The sequence below is a fragment of the Periplaneta americana genome, chromosome 2, assembly GCF_040183065.1.
Source record: "Periplaneta americana isolate PAMFEO1 chromosome 2, P.americana_PAMFEO1_priV1, whole genome shotgun sequence".
NCBI lineage: Eukaryota > Metazoa > Arthropoda > Insecta > Blattodea > Blattidae > Periplaneta > Periplaneta americana.
The window spans coordinates 99,884,254-99,904,526 of NC_091118.1; the positions used below are offsets into that span (position 1 = coordinate 99,884,254).

General features: G+C 35.6%; 1 protein-coding gene across 1 annotated transcript in view; it reads right to left on the bottom strand.

Moving 5' to 3' along the window:
* Positions 1-20,273, bottom strand: part of HDAC1 (histone deacetylase 1) — a 58,094-nt gene that overhangs the window by 10,115 nt on the left and 27,706 nt on the right. Inside the window, exons 5-7 of the mRNA XM_069818188.1 lie at positions 10,057-10,258; positions 5,694-5,943; positions 163-221 (exon numbers count right to left, since the gene is read on the bottom strand). Of these exons, the coding sequence (XP_069674289.1) occupies positions 163-221; positions 5,694-5,943; positions 10,057-10,258 (511 nt within the window). The remainder of the gene's footprint in view (positions 1-162; positions 222-5,693; positions 5,944-10,056; positions 10,259-20,273) is intronic.

Consider the following 20,273-nt stretch of genomic DNA (forward strand, 5'->3'; position numbering starts at 1 on the left):
TCTATCCCTAATAGAAAAGTGAGTACAAAAACTGAAATGAAATAGAATTATGTTTTACTAAGTAGGCTACACACACAAAGATTCATTCATGCATATTCTGACTGAAGTGACTAGAAGTTAACAGTATTGGATGTGACATGATATTCATATTAATATACTTACCTTGAACCTGTACACCTGGTGCATGTGGGAGCATACGAAGGTTCTCGAATAGTCTTGTTCTGTAACAACACAAGTCTCATCAACTTTCCCTTAAAGTAAGTCTATCTTGAATTCATACTGATACTACTTGATAAACGTTTCGAATGTTAATTACATTTTGTAGTGGAACATAAAAAAAAAACTGGTATTAAAATACATGAATTTTAATATATTTATGTTCACACAAAGCAGACAATAAGACAACAACTAAACAATCTTGTAAATATCCTTTATAAATCCTCGTGAGCAATTCTTTGACATTAAAACCAGATGCTATTCAAAATAAGATTACTCATATAGCAAGAACAGAGTAATGGTGAAATGAAATAAGACAGGGATACCAAAGTACACGAAGAAAATTTGTCCTACAATTGCTCTGTTTATCATGAATTCACGAAATGTTCTGGAAACTGAACCCTTGGAAGGTTTCAGGATACGTATTAATGTACACTTGAACCTAATTGTTTATATAAATAAATGAAGGGAGAGTATCCTATTACAATTTATAGTCATTATGCATTTATATTTCATTTACTCAATCAAAGTAGTACTAGGTACTGTTCTAAGAACTTCAGTAATGTGTCTTTACAGACTACAATTTTAATACTCATACAATGTTCCATTAAACTGCCCAAATCCATTAAATTTACAATCAAATAGCAACTCTTTTGATAGAGAAAGAGACAGTAAGTACCGTAAAATGGGGTGAACATGGACGAATATTTTCTTATTTCTTTGTGTCAAAGAGTAAATATAATAAGAGTGTTTATTTTTTTTTTTAAATTGAAGTAAACTTTATTGTACATAAATAAATACATTATAGTTGGGAATAGCAAACAGAGAAAAGAAAACTAGCGGCAGTGCTGCGTTGCAACATATGGGCTATGCAGACCTGCCGCATAGTCGCCGCTTAGAAATCTCAAAATCAAATAACAAGTGCGCTGGAAAAATTGGTATGTTGTTGGGATCCTGCATGTATATATGATGAATGCTTAATGTTTTCTGAACACACAGAAACAAAAATCACGTTTCTACCCCCAGTGGTTCCAATTTTATGGGTTAATACGATAAAACCCCGATAAGACGCTGTTCAAGGGACTGCGTGTAAACCTCATTTTAATCGGGACCGCATATTAGACGGGAATACTAATTTTCACTTATATACAGTATCTATTAGCATTTTTCTTTATGGAAATACATGATTCATGAAAAGTAATACAGTATTACTCCATTATGTAATTACTGTATTGTACGTCAAAGACATTTACAATATGTACTATACTCAATTCTATCGAAAAAAGTAATTTATAGTTATTTGTTGTGTGCGTGTTTCCAAGTTCTCATGTTTATCACAATTCACTCTCTTGCGCTTACATCCTTCCGATGTCGCAGCTGCAGAGATTTTTTATTATGGTCCTTAATGTGGATGATGGGATTTCTAATGAATCAGAGAGTTGTTTCTGATCATCGTAATTTCGTAAGATTTTTTCGTCACAGTTGCCTCTATCTCATTGCTTTGTGCTGACTTACAGCAAAGAAGTACTGGACGATGTTTATACAGCTGCAATGCGATAAGGAATGTTTATCATATGTAAGAATTTTGAGAACCATAAACTTACAGCTTCAAACAAAGGGTCCCTTCAGAATATAAACAGAGTTATCTGTTTGTGAGAGGCGAGAAGAGAGACTACTAAATTGAAATATCAGTTCGATTTCTGATGTTGTGTGCAGCTGGCTCTGTTTAAAGTACGGTATATGAAAGTGTAATGTAATATCTTTTTTCGTGTGTTGGCAATTTGGCATTCTCAAAACAATTATGTCTCTTAGTGAGCCCAGTACAAGTGGGAATGGTGGATCGAGTGAATATGGCAGTAAAATTCGGAAAATGGTGTTTTAGTGTTTATAATTTCTTTAGGAAATACTCTTCTGAAGAAATGCGTAAATATCTTAACTTTTCAAAATGTCAAACACTGACTGCCAAGGCGTGTTCTTTAAGTATGTCTACAGTGTCCCGTGTATGCAGAGATGCTAAAAGAGTGCAAACACAGGGTGCCGATAAATTGTTCCAGTCTCCTAGAAAGCATATGAATGTTCCTAAAAGAGTTACAAATCTAGATGACTTCCAAAAAGACGTTGTACGACGTACAATTTTTTACTTTTACGATAACGGAAAATTTCCGACAGCTGACAAATTAACCGTACTGCTTAGAAAAAAAATAATTACTCAGGTTCAGTTTCTTCCACTAAATGATTATTGAATCGGTTGGGATTCCGCTACAGGAAAACCAATGATGGGCAAAAGTATCTAATGGAATGGAATGATATTGTTGCCGCAAGACTGACGTTTTTGCGCAAAATGCACATGATCAGATCATCAGGTAACACTCGACCCACATTTTACCTTGATGAAACGTGGGTCAACAAAAATCATTCTCTGAAATATGTTTGGCAAGACTCAAACAGAAATAGAGGTCTTAAAGTGCCTTTAGGAAAGGGAGGTAGACTTATTGTTTGCCATGTAGGATCAGCTGAAACAGCTTTCGTTCCACGTAGTAAATGGGTATTCAGATCAAAGAAAACCAGTGATTATCACGAAGAAATGACGGCACAATCATTTCGCAATTGGTTCTTAAACAAATTTCTAAATCATCTAGAGGAAGGGAGTATAATTATAATGGACAATGCTCCATACCATTACGTTAGCATTAATAGAACACCAAATACCTCCTCTAAAAAAGATGAAATCAGTGAATGGCTGAAAAGTAAAGGTGTTAGTTTTTCTCCCTCAGACACTAAGTCAGAACTTTTGGAAAAAGTGTTGCCTTTCAAAAGCAGTGAAAAAATGTATGAACTTGATCAGCTGGCCAATGAAATGGGGCATGAAGTGATAAGACTCCCACGTTATCATTGCCAGTATAGTGCAATAGAACTAATTTGGGCCCAGGTGAAAAGGGAGGTCGCTAGAAACAACAAAACTTTCAAAATGTCGAATGTGGAAGAACTAGTAAATAAGGAACTTGAAAATGCGTGAAACACACGGTTAAATTACAAGAGGAAGATTTCGCTGAAGAGTTAGGCCGGGAAAGCATTTTAGAACCAGTGGTCATTAATTTACAAGAAGACAGTGACACAGATGACGATGTTGGCTCACCATTAGCTCTGCCACTGGAGTAGAAATTTGCAGCACAAAAGGTACGTTTTATTAATTCATCATTTTCCTTAAACAGAACACAAGCATATAATAACAGCTATTTTTGTAAGAATGTGCTCTGACAGCATGGACATAATGCTATTTAGGGCCATGTCAATTCAATCAATTCATTTGTAGGCTACGGAAAAGTAGGGCCTACTATTTCAAATTAATCCTATCGTTCAATTTATTTCATCAAGCTGCGCCTTTGTGTTATTCGACAACTTTATTAACCCTAATAAAAGTAAAACTTACAAAACTGATACAAATTCAGCGAGTTACATCTGACTCAACCAATTTTTCTATATTTTGTGACTTTTAATTTCATTCGATGCAATCTGAAGATAATAATAATAAATATTATTATTATTATTATTATTATTATTATTATTATTATTATTATTATTAAGTCTTCTGCATCTTCCTATCAAACCAACCTCAGGTAAAGGGTCGCGCTCCACAGTTTTAAAACTACTGCCGCTGAGTGACAGAGACGGAGAGAGTAGTTGTGACAACATCGTGCTCGCATGTTACTGGCTTTCGCGAAACGTCAGGAGGTTTGAGCGCAACTGTATGCCGTTTACTTTTTAATCTTCTGTGGGCTGGATCTTGCGGTGGATTAGTGACAATTACTTCAAGTAGCGGATTCATGTGGTTTAGGAAGGAGTTGTACAGTCTGATGTAGCTGTGTCTTAAGACCTCCATCACCTCAGGAATACAGAGATCATCGTGCAGGTTCTTGTTGCTAATATACCAAGGTGCACCAGACATTAGCCTCAAATAGCGATTTTGCATGACCTGTATTCTTCTTATTTGTGATGCAGAAGCAGATCCCCAAATTGAACATCCATATTGCCACACAGGTCGCGCAATTGAAATATAGATAAGTCTCTTGTAGTGTAGAGGCAATGGAGATTTGTCTTGAATAATGTGTTTTAGCAGGTAGATTCTGTGTCTAATTCTTTTAACAATAGATGATATGTAGTTATGCCAAGTAAGTTTGCTATCCAAGATTAATCCAAGATATCTGACAGATTGAGCCATTGGTACTATTGAACCACATAATGTTACTGGATAATTTACAGTGTTTCTCTTATAAGTAAATCTGACTAAATTTGATTTTTGAGGATTCGTAATTACTCGCCATTGCTTACACCATGTGGAAATTTTTTCACAAAAAAAGTTCAGTTGTTCTGCTACAGATTCACAAATATCTTTACTAAGAATGGCAACATCATCAGCAAAATGGGCTATTGTTAAGTGATCTTGAGTTGGAAAATCCGATGTATATATAGAATATAAAGTAGTGGTCCCAAAATACTACCCTGAGGTACTCCAGATTGAACAATATTTGATTTTGACTGAGCAGATTCGTATTTAACGGAGAATGTATGTTGTGAAAGGTATGACTTGATTATTAAATAATAGGTATCTGATACATGATTTTTAAGCTTTGAGAGCAAGCCTTCATGCCATACTTTATCAAATGCCTTTTCTGTGTCTAGGAAGAGACCCAAGCACACCGCCTTTTCCTCATATGTATCTAAAATAGTATCTGTGATCCGATGAAGTTGTTGTGGACAAGAGTGTTTTGCTTTAAATCCAAACTGTGTTGAAGGAATAGTCCCTTGGAGTTGTTTTAAGAGATGACGTATAAGTAGTTTTTCAAATATTTTTGATAGTAATGGCAGTAGACTTATTGGGCGGTAATTTGAAGGGTAGTGTTTATTTGTTCACTCGTTATGAATGAAAACATGAACGCTCTTATTTATTATAGTTAATCTTCAACATAAAGAAATAAAAAATAGTCGAAATTCGTCCCTATTCACCCCATTTTACGGTACTGCAATGCTGACGGACCTACAAACTTAGTGTCTCAAATACCAAAACTACTCCAGAACACTTTGAAATCATTTAGAAATATAAGAAAAATCCGTTGAGGAATATATAAATGAAACAGTTACAGTAAAATATACAGTAAGAGAAGAGAGAGTAAACAAAAATAAAATAATGTAAATATTGAAGTACAAGAGAATGTATCCATAGAAATAATAAAACGTGATAACTAAAGTAAATAGCAACCGAACAAAAGCAGAGAACATTATATTAAATACTAGTAGGCCTAAAAGGAGAGAAAATAAGATCGGGAAATGTAGACTTGTCACTCCTATTTCGTACAGTGGACTACCTTAAAATCAAAGTGGGCTTTGCCAATTTTCATTATAAGAGAGCACTCATTTTCTGCCCTTACTGAACAACTTCTAAAGTATGATCTTGCACTGAACCACACTTTTGTACTTACTTGATCTTTTCCAGGTACTCTGGTGTATTCTGGTTTGCCATATTTGAAGGACTAATGTGCAGTTTAAAATCTGGACCAAAGTACTCGAAGTAATCATTGTATGGCAGCTCATTTGCTATTTCTGTCCCAAGTGCAACAGACGTCTCGTATGTCCAGCAGCGGGATACATTTCTAATTGTGTAACCTCCACCTCCGACCATCAAGAATGGAAGGCCATACTTCTTTACAAACTCCACGCACTTTCCATGACCTATACAAAGTAGTAAGTAAGCAAATTATTTCACATTATGAAATCTAAAATTCTTCAATTTTAGTGTACAAGAACATACTGAGTTTATTTCAACAAAGGAAACAAATTTTACCAAGGCTTCAAAGAAATCTGGAACCTATTCCACAAAGGTATGATGTTGTACATTACAAATTACTGATGAAACTTGTTGTAAAGTATGGAGTTGTATCTTTCTGTTTTACATTACCAATGAATCACTACTAGTGACGTCACATTAATAAACATACTATGTTATAACATGAAGCAGCTGGTTATCTTCGTATTTCATTCATCGAATTAGGTTATGTTTGTCTCTTTAATTGTAATGTATTTTAAGGTCGGTTATACAGTACAGCAAAGATTCGTAGATTCTATGAATTTCGTAACCCTGCAATGACACTGGTTTTTATTTTAATAATGAAAAATTTACGTCCTTAATATCATGTTCTGCCGTGATCCCCACATAATGCTCCTTGATTAATTTCCCACATTAACCAACAGATGCCACTAATAACGATCTTCATCCCCAAACTTAATTGTTACGAAATAACTGCAAAAAGATTGAAATGGTGTCAAAGGAGTTGAAATTGTTTCCTTTGAAGAAAATGAAAGCAAGAAAAGATATTCTATAACACATTTATCAAAATATATCTTAATATTACGAAATAAATAATTTAAATCCCATTAGTACATGTATGTATTAGTTTCCTTTAACTGTAGAGAATACTTGACAATTCACTAGTAAGTTACAAATATTAGTACTTTTGTGGAACACAATCATAAAAATTCATCAGTAATTTGTAAGTATGGAGTGGTAAAGTACTACTGTAGCAAAATCTTTTGTGGAACAGGAACTCTAGTATTTTTACTACTTACTAAAGAATTTACTTCTAATGTACAACACCATACCTTTGTAGAATAAGCCTCTGGAGAGTTGTTGTATTCTAAAACTTCTTTTAATGCCTGTACAAAACTTAGAACTGAAAAAAAATTAAATGTTTTAATGTACAGTATACACCAAAATAAACAGTACTGAAATTATTGTTTATCTGCTGTCCACGTTTCCCTAGCAATGAAGTATTTATTTATTGTATGTATAATAGTTTGACAAATTTTGAATTCAGTGTTGCGTTGATTTCTGCAACTATGGTTCTCACAACAGATGAGAAGATGTTTATTGTTGAGCATTATTTCCGGTCTTACTGAGTACTGAAATTACAAACATACTCTAAAAATCAAGATAAGTCATTATAACATGCAAGCTGACTTAAGACTGATTGCATACGATGGAACTTCTGGATGACAGCTAACAATGCTGTGTTATTTAGTGCCGCATTGTTGAATCGCTCTTGGTACTGCTCTTTAATATGGTGCAAGTTCGGCCCATTCTGACGCCCCACTCAGTATGACCAGAAATAATGCTCGACAATAAAGACCTTCTCCTCTGTTGTGAGAACCATAATTGCAACACCCTCAACACTGAATATACAATTTGTTAAACTATCATATAAAATAAATAAATATTTGGTTGCTAGGAAAACTTGGACGACATATGAGCTTACAGTATTGCTTGTTTTGGCGCATACTGTATTATCATCATCATCATCATCATCATCATCATCATCATCATCATCATCATCATCATCGTCATCATCATCATATTTCACATTGATCAAGTAATTTCGTACATTTAACGGAGTTTACTACAAGTTAATGTTTGATTTTTTTCAAACTGACATTCTATTGGCACACAATAAAGCTCAAGTTAGCACAATGCAGGTCCTTCGCCAAAGACAATACATGACCTCATATTGACAATGGACAAGTATGACTGATCGGTTTGAAATTAATTTCGAACCATCCCTGCAAGAATATTCAAGTACTGTAAATAATTCACTACTGATCTAGTATATCATCATCATCATCATCATCCTTCATGCCTTAAGCAGTTTATTGCCTGTAGCAATTTACATATCGATGGTGTTTAAGTAAAAGGGCTTTACCCTTTTTTTAAGGTAACTTTTTTCTGCTGTAATTAGTGTAATACAAAATGTGAAGATATGTTTTTCGACAATTATGTTTACATTCCTTCATATTGTAACTTTTATTCTGCTTTCACCACCATGCACCCGCCAACAACTTTTATTTTTAATAATTCACTCTACAACAATGGGTATTCCACTCAACATAGCAACACAATAGTTGTTATTGCACTCCACACAGCGACAACGGCAATACGCGATGTGTATTATTGAGAAGAACAACAATGTACTCCTAATTTCAATTAATGTTCACAATGCACTATGTGCAGAACAAAACTGTCAGTTCTCAGTTCGCTTGCCTTGGCTAATTCTTCTAGCTCACTTAGCTCACTGCACGTCAAACTCAGGTCTTCTGAACTGCATCACACTCACCTGGTGGACACTGTCACAGTTATGGACTCACTGCATGTCGAATTCAGGTTCCCCTTGCTCGCTGCTGTCCAAGACAAGACTTGAAGACTGACTGATTGACCCTTCTGTCAGCACTCACAGTGTTATTTATTACACCATAACTTTTCCAGAATCTTCGATTCACATGGCTTTCAGAACCTTCGAGAGAATTCCGCTTCTAGATGTTTCCCTTGCTCTCTCCGCACCGCACTGTCACTGTAGCCTTCTCCCCTCACTCTATACTGCAATACAGCTCCTACCGAAGATCGAGTTTCCGTTTCCCCGCGCCTTCCTTCTTGCTAGATGCACATGCACACTCCTGAGGCAACCAGAACAATCCAGACTGGTGCCACAATATAAAGCAACTAATAATGTGTTAAAATTTAATTATATCCGTTTCTGAAAAATTTTTCTTTTGTGGGATAAGCCCTTTTATCTAAACATGATCAATATCTTAGTTTGTTCAACATTTTCTCGGATGTCTGACGTTTCTTCTCCCTCTAGGTAAATATGTTTCTATTTTACACAGTAATCTGTCAAGATCCATCCTCTGGACGTGGGATATCCACTTACTTTTACATTTCTTTATATTGTTACTTAGACTAAATAATTGCAATTCGTTACGTGTATCTTCATTTCTTTTGTGCTCTATTTTGTTATGTCTCGATATTGCTCTCAAGTTCATTTCATTTGCTTGGAATCTTTGCTTATCTATTTCCGTCATTACCCATGTCTCACTTCCATACAGCATTTTTGATACTGACACTACTTTATGATTAATGCAGTAAGTATGCATGGGTCAGTCCAGTGGATAAAAGTACAGCACAACCATCTTAATGTGCATACATGTGATTTGAGATTGGTTTGAGCTTGATCTGCAAATCTTTCTGACCATCAGGAAATGATTTGGTGATGATTTGATATGCTGCTAGAATGCGTGACTCTTAATCAGCAAGTAGTGAAGAGTCTGAGTTATCGCTGCACTAATAGTAAAGTCGATTTACTTATGGTCATGATGGTTGCAAATGTTGGATACTGCTGCAGAAACACACCTAGTGATACAATGAACACAATTCTAACATTATATGAGCCACATTAACTTTTTTGTTCTATGAAGTACATTCTGACATCACGAAACTTTCATTCTGTCATATTGTAGGAAACAGACCTTTTCAATATCGATAAAGTAAGTTTTGACATACCATTTCTTCAGTAGCAATATTAATTCAGACTTCTAACAGAATACAATTTCATGAACATCCATCTGAATCATAAGAAATTTACCTACCTCCAACACAACATCCAGAAAAAAGAGAGATGGAGAAGGAGCATCTTATGAAATGCTGAACCACAAGAAACCAATCAGTGAATTATATAGGAACACCAGGAAGCATATGGAGTTAACCAAAGCTTAAGCATTACTTACTATTACTATTGTCTTTGAAACCTTTTTTTATAAAATCATTGCATATAATTTGTGTTCAGCTTTTAACAGTAAATTGATTTCACAAATATACTCATAACAAAACTAATTTATTTATAGTATAGTAGAAGTTCCATCGAGGGATTTTTTCTCACTTTCGTTCTTGGACTACAAACCATTTCAAACACTACTGTTTGTCTCCAAATGCCCTTATGTCGATCAAGAATTTTAACAACTCACCTCGCACAGTCAAATTGAAGCAACCAAGTCTATCTCCTGTGAGGGAGTCTGCACCACACTGCAGCACAACAGCACTTGGCTGGAATGTTTCCATCACTTTCGATATGATAGGAACAAAGATGGACTCATAGCTTTCATCATCCATTCCATCACGTAAGGGAATATTCACTGCATAATACTTTCCCTTGCCTGCTCCAATGTCCTGGAAAGACATAATAATTATATAAATTACACAGGAAGCACAAAATTCGCGCACATGGACTGTATAATGTAAATCCTTGATGAAAACGGAAACGAAAATGTTGGTGACAAAATTTCGTCTGAAGAATTTATAATTGCACAATGTGGTAACACTATGTTTTGGGAATAAATGTTATTTCTGTGATCATAACTCAAGCTATCTGTATGCACGAATTTATTCTGTGTGGCACTGTATTCCTTTATAACTTACTTACTTACAAATGGCTTTTAAGGAACCCGAAGGTTCATTGCTATTATCCTCCCATCTATGTCTCGGCCTCCCTAAGGTCTTTTTCCCTCTGGTCTCCCAACTAACACTCTATATGCATTTCTGGATTTGCCCATACGTGCTACATGCCCTGCCCATCTCAAACGTCTGGATTTAATGTTCCTAATTATGTCAGGTGAAGAATACAATGCGTGCAGTTCTGTGTTGTGTAACTTTCTCCATTCTCCTGTAACTTCATCCCGCTTAGCCCCAAATATTTTCCTAAGCACTGTGTTCCTTTATAACTTCGTAATTAATTATTGTTTATCCATTTCTTCTCATTTTATTGCTTGTTAGTTACAATAATAAACACAGTAAACATTACATTATAGTAGTGCATTAAGATGTTGTAAGTTGTGTAGTGCTGCCCAATTGTGCAATTAAAAATTCAAGTAAAATTTTGTCACTAACATTTTCGACTCCATTTTCATGCAGGACTCACATGATGTAACCCATAAGCGGGGATTTCGAGACACTTGCATAATGAAAACATGCAAGTAACACACTAACAATATAACAAAACAGAAGTTAAAAAATGTATTATGAAAACTATTTCTTTAATAAGGAAATATAGAGTGATTGCCTTAAAGACTGGATAAAAGGTGAGAATAGTGAATTTTGAAGTCCGTGAGAAAGAGTTGGTAAACTTCGTGGCCCTTTATCCTCAGAAGAGGATTCGGCTCAACTGCAGTATTTGTCCCGCTATGCTGTAACATCTGAAGAAGTGCCAACATATTTCTAGCGCTTTTTGCGCTACAAGCTTAACTCATCTGCCTCCACTGTAACGAAAATTGTTACTTATGCCGATCTTCCTCTCGATAAAAACCTAATGCAGGTCGAGCAGAGAGTACAAGACGCACAAAGAGTGTAAAATACTGCTGTCTTATTACAAAGATTGTATTTGTAGTAGGAACTGTTCATCTATGGAACCGCCACCATAGGAACCAATTAAGGCCGAATTCGAGCCCCGAAAATATATAATTCATCATTATAGGTATAAAAAATTACAGAAAAGTCCAAAAACATGTACACGCAATACTCCACTTCCGCGAAATTACAGTCTGTAGTTTGGATTCAGTGACGGCATTATATCTTGGGTTTGAGCTCCGAAAATTTATAATTCTTTATTAGAGACATAAAAAATTGCAGGAAAAATCTAAAAACTTGTATAGACAATGCACATCTTCCGCCAAATTAGTCTCTTTTTTGGACAAAGTGACGGCAATATTTCCTGAGTTCGAATACCGAAAGTGTAGGCTATAATTGTTTATTCGAGGCATAAAAATTTCCAGGAAAAATCTAAATACTTGTATACACACACTGCTCGACTTCCGCCAAATTACAGTCTGTAGTTTGGACCCAGTGATGGCATTATTTCCTGGGTTTGAGCCCCGTAAACTTATAATTCTTCATTAGAGACATAATAATTGCAGGAAAAATTTAAAACTTGTATACACAATGCACATCTTCCGCCACATTACACCCTGTAGTTTGAACCCAATGACGGTATTATTCTCGGAGTTCGAGCCTCGAAAATTTATAATTTTTTATTAAAGGAATAAAAAATTTCAGGAAAAACCAAAAACTTGTATACACAATGCAAATCTTCCACCACATTACAGTCTGTAGTTTTAACCCAATGACGGGTCCTGAGTTCGAGCCCTGAAAATGTATAATTGCTTATTGTAGTCCGTTAAATATCGGACTGTAGTTTGAACCTAGTGAGCGTGTTATCTCCTTAGTTCGAGCCCCTTAAAATTAAAATTCATTAATGTGGGTATGAAGGATTTACTGGAAAATCTAAATCTAAAAAAAACCTTACATATTGAACCCCTTCCACTAAATTTCAATCATCACTGTCTTCTCAGTCATTGTTTTATTCTCAGTCTTCTCTTTCCGTCATGAACTGAACTTTGAGACGAGACAAAGTGGACAAAGGGAAGGCAAAGGGCAGAGAAAGCACAAAAATGACTGAGTGAACTGAGTGTACAGAGAGTGGACTCAGAGTAGGCCTACAGAGAGTGGAATGAAAGGACAGGCAGTGGACTGAGAGGACAGAGTAGACTGAGAGAATAGATGGAGCACTTTGGGGATAGCGAGGGAACTAAAAGAATAGAGAGGGACCAGAGTGTGAACTGAGAGAAGAGAGAGTGGACAGAGAGCACAGAGTGTGGACTCAGAGGACAGAGTGAAGACCTTCGAAAATAAAATACTTTAATGCTCGAAGGTGAAGACAGAGAGTGGACTGAGAGAACAGAGAGTGATCTGACAGAACAGGGAAGGGACAGAGAGTAGACTGAGGTTACAGAGAGTGGACTGAGAGAACAGAGAGGAGACAGAGTGTGGATCGAGAGGACAGAGAGTAGTCTAAGAGGGCAGAGAGTACAGAATATGGACTCAGGTGACAGAGAGTAGACTGAGAGGACAGAGTGGGGTGAAAAACTGAGAGTGTATTGAGTGTACAGAGAGTGAACTGAGAGGATAGAGAGAAGACTGAGAGTAAACTGAGGAAACTGCAAGTCAGAATTCTTTCCTCTCAGTCCTCTCTGTGCACACTCACTGTAATTCCAGTAATCTCTCTTTGATATCGGTCCACTCTGTTTCCCTTCCCTGTTCTACTACCTCAGTCCTCTCTCTCTCTCCTCTCAGTTCACTCTTTTTCTCCTCAGGCCACTCCATCCTCTCAGTTTCCTTTGTATCACTTTCCGTTCTTTCAATCCACACAATGTACTCTCAATTCACTCTCTGTAATCTCTGCCCCTTCTCTGTCCTCTCAGTCCACTCTCTGTTCTCTCAATATACGCAACATTCTCTGTGTCCACTCTTTTTTCTCTCAGTTCACTCTCTGTTCTCTTAGCTCATTCCCTATCTTCTCAGGCTACATACTGTTGTCTGAGTCCTCTCCCTGTCGTCTCAGTCCACTCTGTCCCTTCATTCCATTCTCTGCCCCTCAGTCTACTCTCTGTACTCTCAATTCACTCTTTGTAATCTCTGTCCACTTTCTGTCCTCTCAGTCCATTTCCTTTCCTCTCAGTCTACTCTCTGTCTCCTCCGTCCAGTCTCTGGTCTCTCAGTCTACTCACCATCCTCGCTCTCCACCTTCTTGTCACTCAGTTCAGTCTCTGTTCTCTTAGCTTACTCCCTATCCCTCAGTGCTCTATCTATTCTCCCAGGCTCCTCTCTGTCCTCTCAATCCACTCTCTGTACTCTCAGTTCACTCTCTGTACTTTCAGTTCACTCTCTGTTCTCTCAGATCATTCTCTGTCCTCTCAGTCCACTCTCTGTATTCTAATTCCAGTCTCTGTTCTCTCAGTCCTTGCAAAAGTTTCTGTAGCTATAGGACATTTGTCACAGCTTTATATCAACATGCCAACAACACCTAAAGGAACAGCAAGGGTTAAGCATGGATTTTATACGATTTCGCGTTTTCCTAACTATATAAGTGCAATTGACTGAACACATGTGAAAATACAATCACCAGGTGGAGGAGATGCAGAAATCGCAAGGAATTTTTTTCAATTAATGTGTAAACTGTCTGATTCTTCCTTGTTGATTCGAGACATTGTGGCTAGAGGCCAGGCTCATCTGATGACTCACATATTTTTAATTCTTTAAGAATTAAGAGGCGATTTGAAGATGGAGAATTTGGTGCAGCCATTCTAGTTGGAGATAGTGGATATGCTGTACAAAATTATCTCATTATACCACTGACAATTACACACACGCCAGAGGAACAACTTTTTCAGGAGGCCATCATAAGGACTAGAAGTCCAGTAGAGAGGAGGTATGGGGTGTAGAAAAGAAGATTTCCTGTTTTAGCTACTGGAATCAGACTAAAATTGCACAGAATTCAAAGTGTAATTGTGGCAATAGCTATTTTACACAACATAGCTTGCAATGAGAATTAAATATACCTCCCGTTACTGATGACCAGTTGGATGCCATTAACGCTGTGCATAACTTCCCTCAAGCAGCTAACAACCACCCAAATGTAGCAGAAAATAATGTCAGGCGAAATCATCTTATCCATCAGTACTTTCATGAGTTGTTGATGAAGGAAGAGATTAAATTAACATAAAATAAGTTTCATTCACTGCAGTAAATGTAACATTGTTTATTATTCATGTTAAACTTGCATATTTTCAAAAGTATATTATAACTTTACTTCACTGGAAATTAAGCATTACCAGGACCTTATCCATCAGTACCGGTACGTTCATGACTAAAATTTGTTTGTGAATCAGTGATGAAATTAACATAAAGTAAGTTTCATTCACTATAGTACATGTAACATTGTTTATTATTCATGTTAAACTTGGATATTTTCAAAAATATATATTATAACTTTACTTCACTGAAAATTAAGCAGTACCAATAACTTACACCATAAATTACTAAGCCTAAAATTATTATTTTTTTAAATGTGACATATTATCTTGTGTGGTGTAGCTTTAGATGCAACACAACCACCATAATATATAATCTAATGATGACATGACTTAACTGTAACTGTGTTGTATAAAATATTACTACTGATACACAAATATTTTAACACATTATAGTGTAGTCACAATTTATGTAAAAATCCCACTTTATTTTAATTACGCAGTGATGTTACAAGTTGAAATATAACTGCATTTGTATCAAAATTATATTAATGTCGGATTTCAATGAAAGAAAGTAACTAATTACTTGAAATATGCAGTGTGTTTATTTTATAACCTATAATAAATTAGCTGGAGGGAATATACTGTATATTTCATATTATGTTCATGTCTATTAAAATAATTAAAAATGATACTAACAATTGATTTATGAACATTTTGATGTCGTGTTATAATTAGGCCTAGCCTACTGTTTTTTTCTTATGTATTATTACTATAGTATAAATAAGCCATATATAAATTATGTGATAGATGATAACATGCAATAAATTTCGTTTTTCAATTGGAATTAAGTTAAACTACCTACTGATTAACTTGTTATTCAATTATTTAAGAAGCTACATAAGTTTAAATATCTTCTGTTTTAAGTAGCATGATAACCTGATGTGATAATATTCAACATAATTGTATTATTAATACAGTGAATGATATAAACCGAATAACATTATGAAAATATCAAAATGACATCATAACATATTACGACCACTACAAACCACTACAAAACTGAAGTTATCAGTATATAAGTTACCTAATGTGATTTAATAAGTTAGATTAAATTTTTTAATTTAAATAAAAAAGAACATATAGACTTGAACAAAATGAACACCATAACTACTTCAAAATCTTGTGATTTCAGTTAGCTGTTTGTTTTAAGGTCCAATTCCCCATTCCTAACATCAAGTTCAAGAATTCTTCTTTTCATCTCAAGATCAAACTCCTTATTTTTTATATGAAGTTCTGTGAGTTTCATCTTCACTCTATGTTCTTCTTTTATATTTATGTTACCGGTACTTTAAATTCATGCTCCATCCTTTGGAACTGAATTTGATCCTCTGTTGCTTGTTTTTGTAACTGCAGAACTTGTTTTTCTTGCCGTAAGTTTCTTTCCTGTCAATGAACTGTCTAGTGATGGTCTTTTCTTCTTTACTAGGAGTGGAGTGGAAGTAGATTTCCTCAGGTCCCTAATACTGAATTGACTGCTACATGGAATGGCTTCTACTTCATTAATTTGTATATCAACCTGAGATACTATTGGTATATATCTTCAATTACCTGATCAGTGGGATTTGAATCGTCACCTGCGACAAATGCTTGGGATTCAGAAGCTACAGACTTGTACAGGTTCACAGATGAAAAGGGAATTACATTGGAATTTTGAATTGATTGGATTTGAGGAGGAAATTGTGCTTTTCCAATGTTTGCAGATGGATGCTCCACAGATGCAAGTAGTGATGACTGGCCAGGACAATCTGAGTCACATACAGATGGTAGCCCCTCAAGTTGTATTGTGCCAATAATCTCTTTTATTTTAATATAAGTTATTATTAAGTTCGGTTGATTTGTACCTCCACCTGCACCTGATGTGTATTTTTTATCTTCGAAAAATCTCCTTTTACAGGTCTTTTTGAGGTTTTCATACTTCCCCTTTAATATCTTCCCATCTTTTACCGGTACTACGGTCCCACTAATTTCATTGAAACTTTCTGCTAGCTCTTGCCAAGCTTTTTCTTTGTCTTTTAAAGATACACTATTGGTTTTCTTACACTCTAATATATCTTTCTTTGTACTAACTAAAGAGAGCAGTAAATTAATTTCTACTAGACTAAAATTCTTACTTTTTTCCCTGAATTCTCCATGTCTAAACACAGGACCTTACAATGTATGTTAATCAGCTTATGATAATCTGATCAATATTCATAATGGACGATGAAGCAATCATGCAGTGCAACCAACCGTTTACTGAAATAAAAATAATACAAGAGGATGACACCTATTATGAATATTTAGGCCATGGGTTTAGGTCACTGGAAAACTGGACAGAGCAAATGTTGGCACCCTAACCTCTTTCTTTAACTTTATCCCTTCTATTACCAAACAAAAATGTGAAACAATAATTGTGCCAATTCACCAAACAAAAAGCTGTTTTTATTACATTATTTATAAATATTCATTTTATTGAGCATGTATTTAACAATTATTTCAACATCCTACCTTAAAATACTTTCTCTTGCTCCCTTGCTCTGGGTATTTGCCCATTCTAGCAATTATAAACTAGGGCCTGTGAATATTACATAAATAGATAAGGTCATATCCTACAATGTTAAAAATAAAAGCTATTTCCCTTAGAATTATCAAGATCCTGGGTAAATCAGGTAGGCCTAATTTAATGGGTTACCGATCACATTAAAAAGCTGGAAGTTGTCTTGTTGAAATTAAGATCGTGATTTTCGCAGGGAAAGGAATAAACTAAAGGAAATTAATTTTTATATTAAAATGGATCCACACATGCCACCAGATAATGCATATTAACACAAGACACAAATTATTGTACGATCTTGCCTATCAGAGAAAAGTGGAATCGAGAACACTTTCCAATAAATTCAAGAAAACATTTGATTAAATGATAGACAACACTTCACATGGGTATAAATGATTTATTTATTTGTGAAACAAGTAGATGCATTCCTTCTTTATTCGTGTTGATTTGATTATAGCATTAATTCTCTGTAAACAGATGACATCATCATCTGTAGCTGACATGTTGACGCGCCATCAGTAATCAAGTTATTGTTCAGTGTAGCCAACACATGAGAAGCCATGAGCATCTAGTGCCAACATTAGTTTAAATGGGTGGGCTGCCAGATATTTATGGAGAAAATGGAAGCATGTTTAAACTGAATAGTAAAGTTGAACGGGTTTAATTTATCCCAAGTTTAACTAACTTTGGAGAAAACGGCCCTAAACGATACAATATAACTGCCGCCATTTGTTATGTTGAGTCTCAGCTATTGTGAAATGTACGTGCTAAAACGGTTTAAGTACATGTTACGTTAGCGCACTAGCTTTATCTATGGTGTGGTAGCACCTTTACTTGTCTGTGTCCTGCGCATGCGCAGTGTCCCATCATTAGACTTAGAAAAATTTCTTGTGCGACACTAAGTGCAGTTTCTCCGAGGATTCTTTTTACGAGCAATAAATTTATGATCCTTTCTTTTCAGAGAAAGTAATGCTACAGAGTTCTACACTGTGACCACAAATTATTGGATTACTATATAATAATATATTTTCACTATTGAACAAACAGACATGATATTATCACAATTATAAAGAGGGATATTTCAAGTTTCTACTGGTATCTGAGTTTAATTTGTTATTTAGTGGGAAACGCATACATCACTGGAAAAAATGGCTGCCCTACCAAAAGACTGTAGCTGGCATGTGCTCGAATATGCGCAATATAAGTGCTGTTGCAGTTTGCCGCGTGTTCCAACAGCAATTTAGACGTCCTGGTCCTTCAGTGTCATCAATTCCGAGGTGGTACAAACATTTTCACAACAGAGGTTGCATCTGTCATCAAAGAAAAGGACGTGAAGCCAGGCCAAAGTGTTACTGAAGAGGTGGTCGATAGAGTGCATGAAAGTTTCATGCAGAGCCCTCAGAAATCAGTGCAGAGAACCAGTCAACAAAAACAACATCTTCTGCACATGGCCACCCCATTCACCGGATCTCACAATGTGTAATTTCTTCCTGTGAGATTTCATCAAGGACAATGTTTGCCATCACAAACATCATATAAGACATGTTTGAGAAAGTTTGGCAAAACGGGGAAAAGTGCCTGAACATCTGCTGTATCACACGTGCAACACATATGGAATGCATTTAAGGTCAAACTTTACATGATAATATCATGTATTTTTGTTCAATATTAGTTCATATATATCATAAATTCACTAATCCAATAATCTGTGAATATGGTGTATAACTTTTTAAAACAAATTATTCTGATATGCATTTAATAAACTGACTGCATTTCTTTTAATTGATGACAAATGATCATCTGATGCAAAACATCTATTTCCAACGAATTCAGTTAAGAATTGTAAGATTGCTGTTATATGGTCAACTGTCCAAAGACAGGTTTAAACCTCACGACACCAATAAAGAAAGCATGATGTAAATTAAAAGAAAGTGAGCATTAACAAAGGAAACAAACTGCCTTCTTTGCTTTACATCCTTGAACCATATTTAAAGGCAGATGTCTTAGAAGTCTTTATGTAATTTTCAAATACAATATTTATAAACCATATTTTTATGAAATTGGTGAACAAAGATTATGATATAATGGTCTTGGTTCTCATACCGAAGTGGCGAGCCTAGCAAGTCTCACTTACATAGTAAATCCCCCCACACATGTGACCGTATCAAAACAAACTCCATTCGTCTGCTCAGACTATGCTAGCGTACAATCCCTGGTATATTCTTGTGTGACGTAGATGTAAGTGTTACTAGTTTGTAGTTGTGATAATTAGTTTCATTATGCCTCCTATAATTTCCAAATTGAAAGGAAAGACACTGCATAGTCAAAGCCAAGAGATTGTTGCTAACATTACGATTATATGGAGGAGGAGGCAAAAGTAAAAGACCGATTTTCACCCGAGTATTTTAAAGAAGTTACGAAAGTCCAAGAAAGAGTTGCTGCAGCCATTGGGGTGTCGCACAGTTCTGTCTACAGAATTTTAAGAGACAGAAAAAAAGCATATGAAGAGGAAGGGACATCTTTCGACAATCCTGGAAAAAACACAACGTACCAAAAAGAATTACTGACATTGATGATTTCGATAAATGCGTAATCCGTCGCACCATATACAATTTCTATATAGAAGAAAAGTGTGCACCAACAATAAGAAGACACTATCAATTTTCAAGGTAAACCCATAAGTCTTAGAACAATAATCAAGAACTTAGGCTTTCGGTGGAGAAAAACAAGAATCAATCAATGTGTTCTAGTTGAAAGACACATTATTCATTCTCTTCGTGAGACATATCTGACTTCTCTTCGCAAATACAGAGCTGAGGGACGGCCAATAGTGTGTGAAGATGAGACGTTTATACATAGCAGTCACACCGTTCCGAAGAGTTGGTCTGACGATAGCGGCTTCAGTTTGATGTCTCCTGTATCCAAAGGGGAGCAACTTATAATCGTACAAGCGGGCGGAAGATTCGGGTTTATACCACATGCTCACCTCATTTACATGTCGCCATTT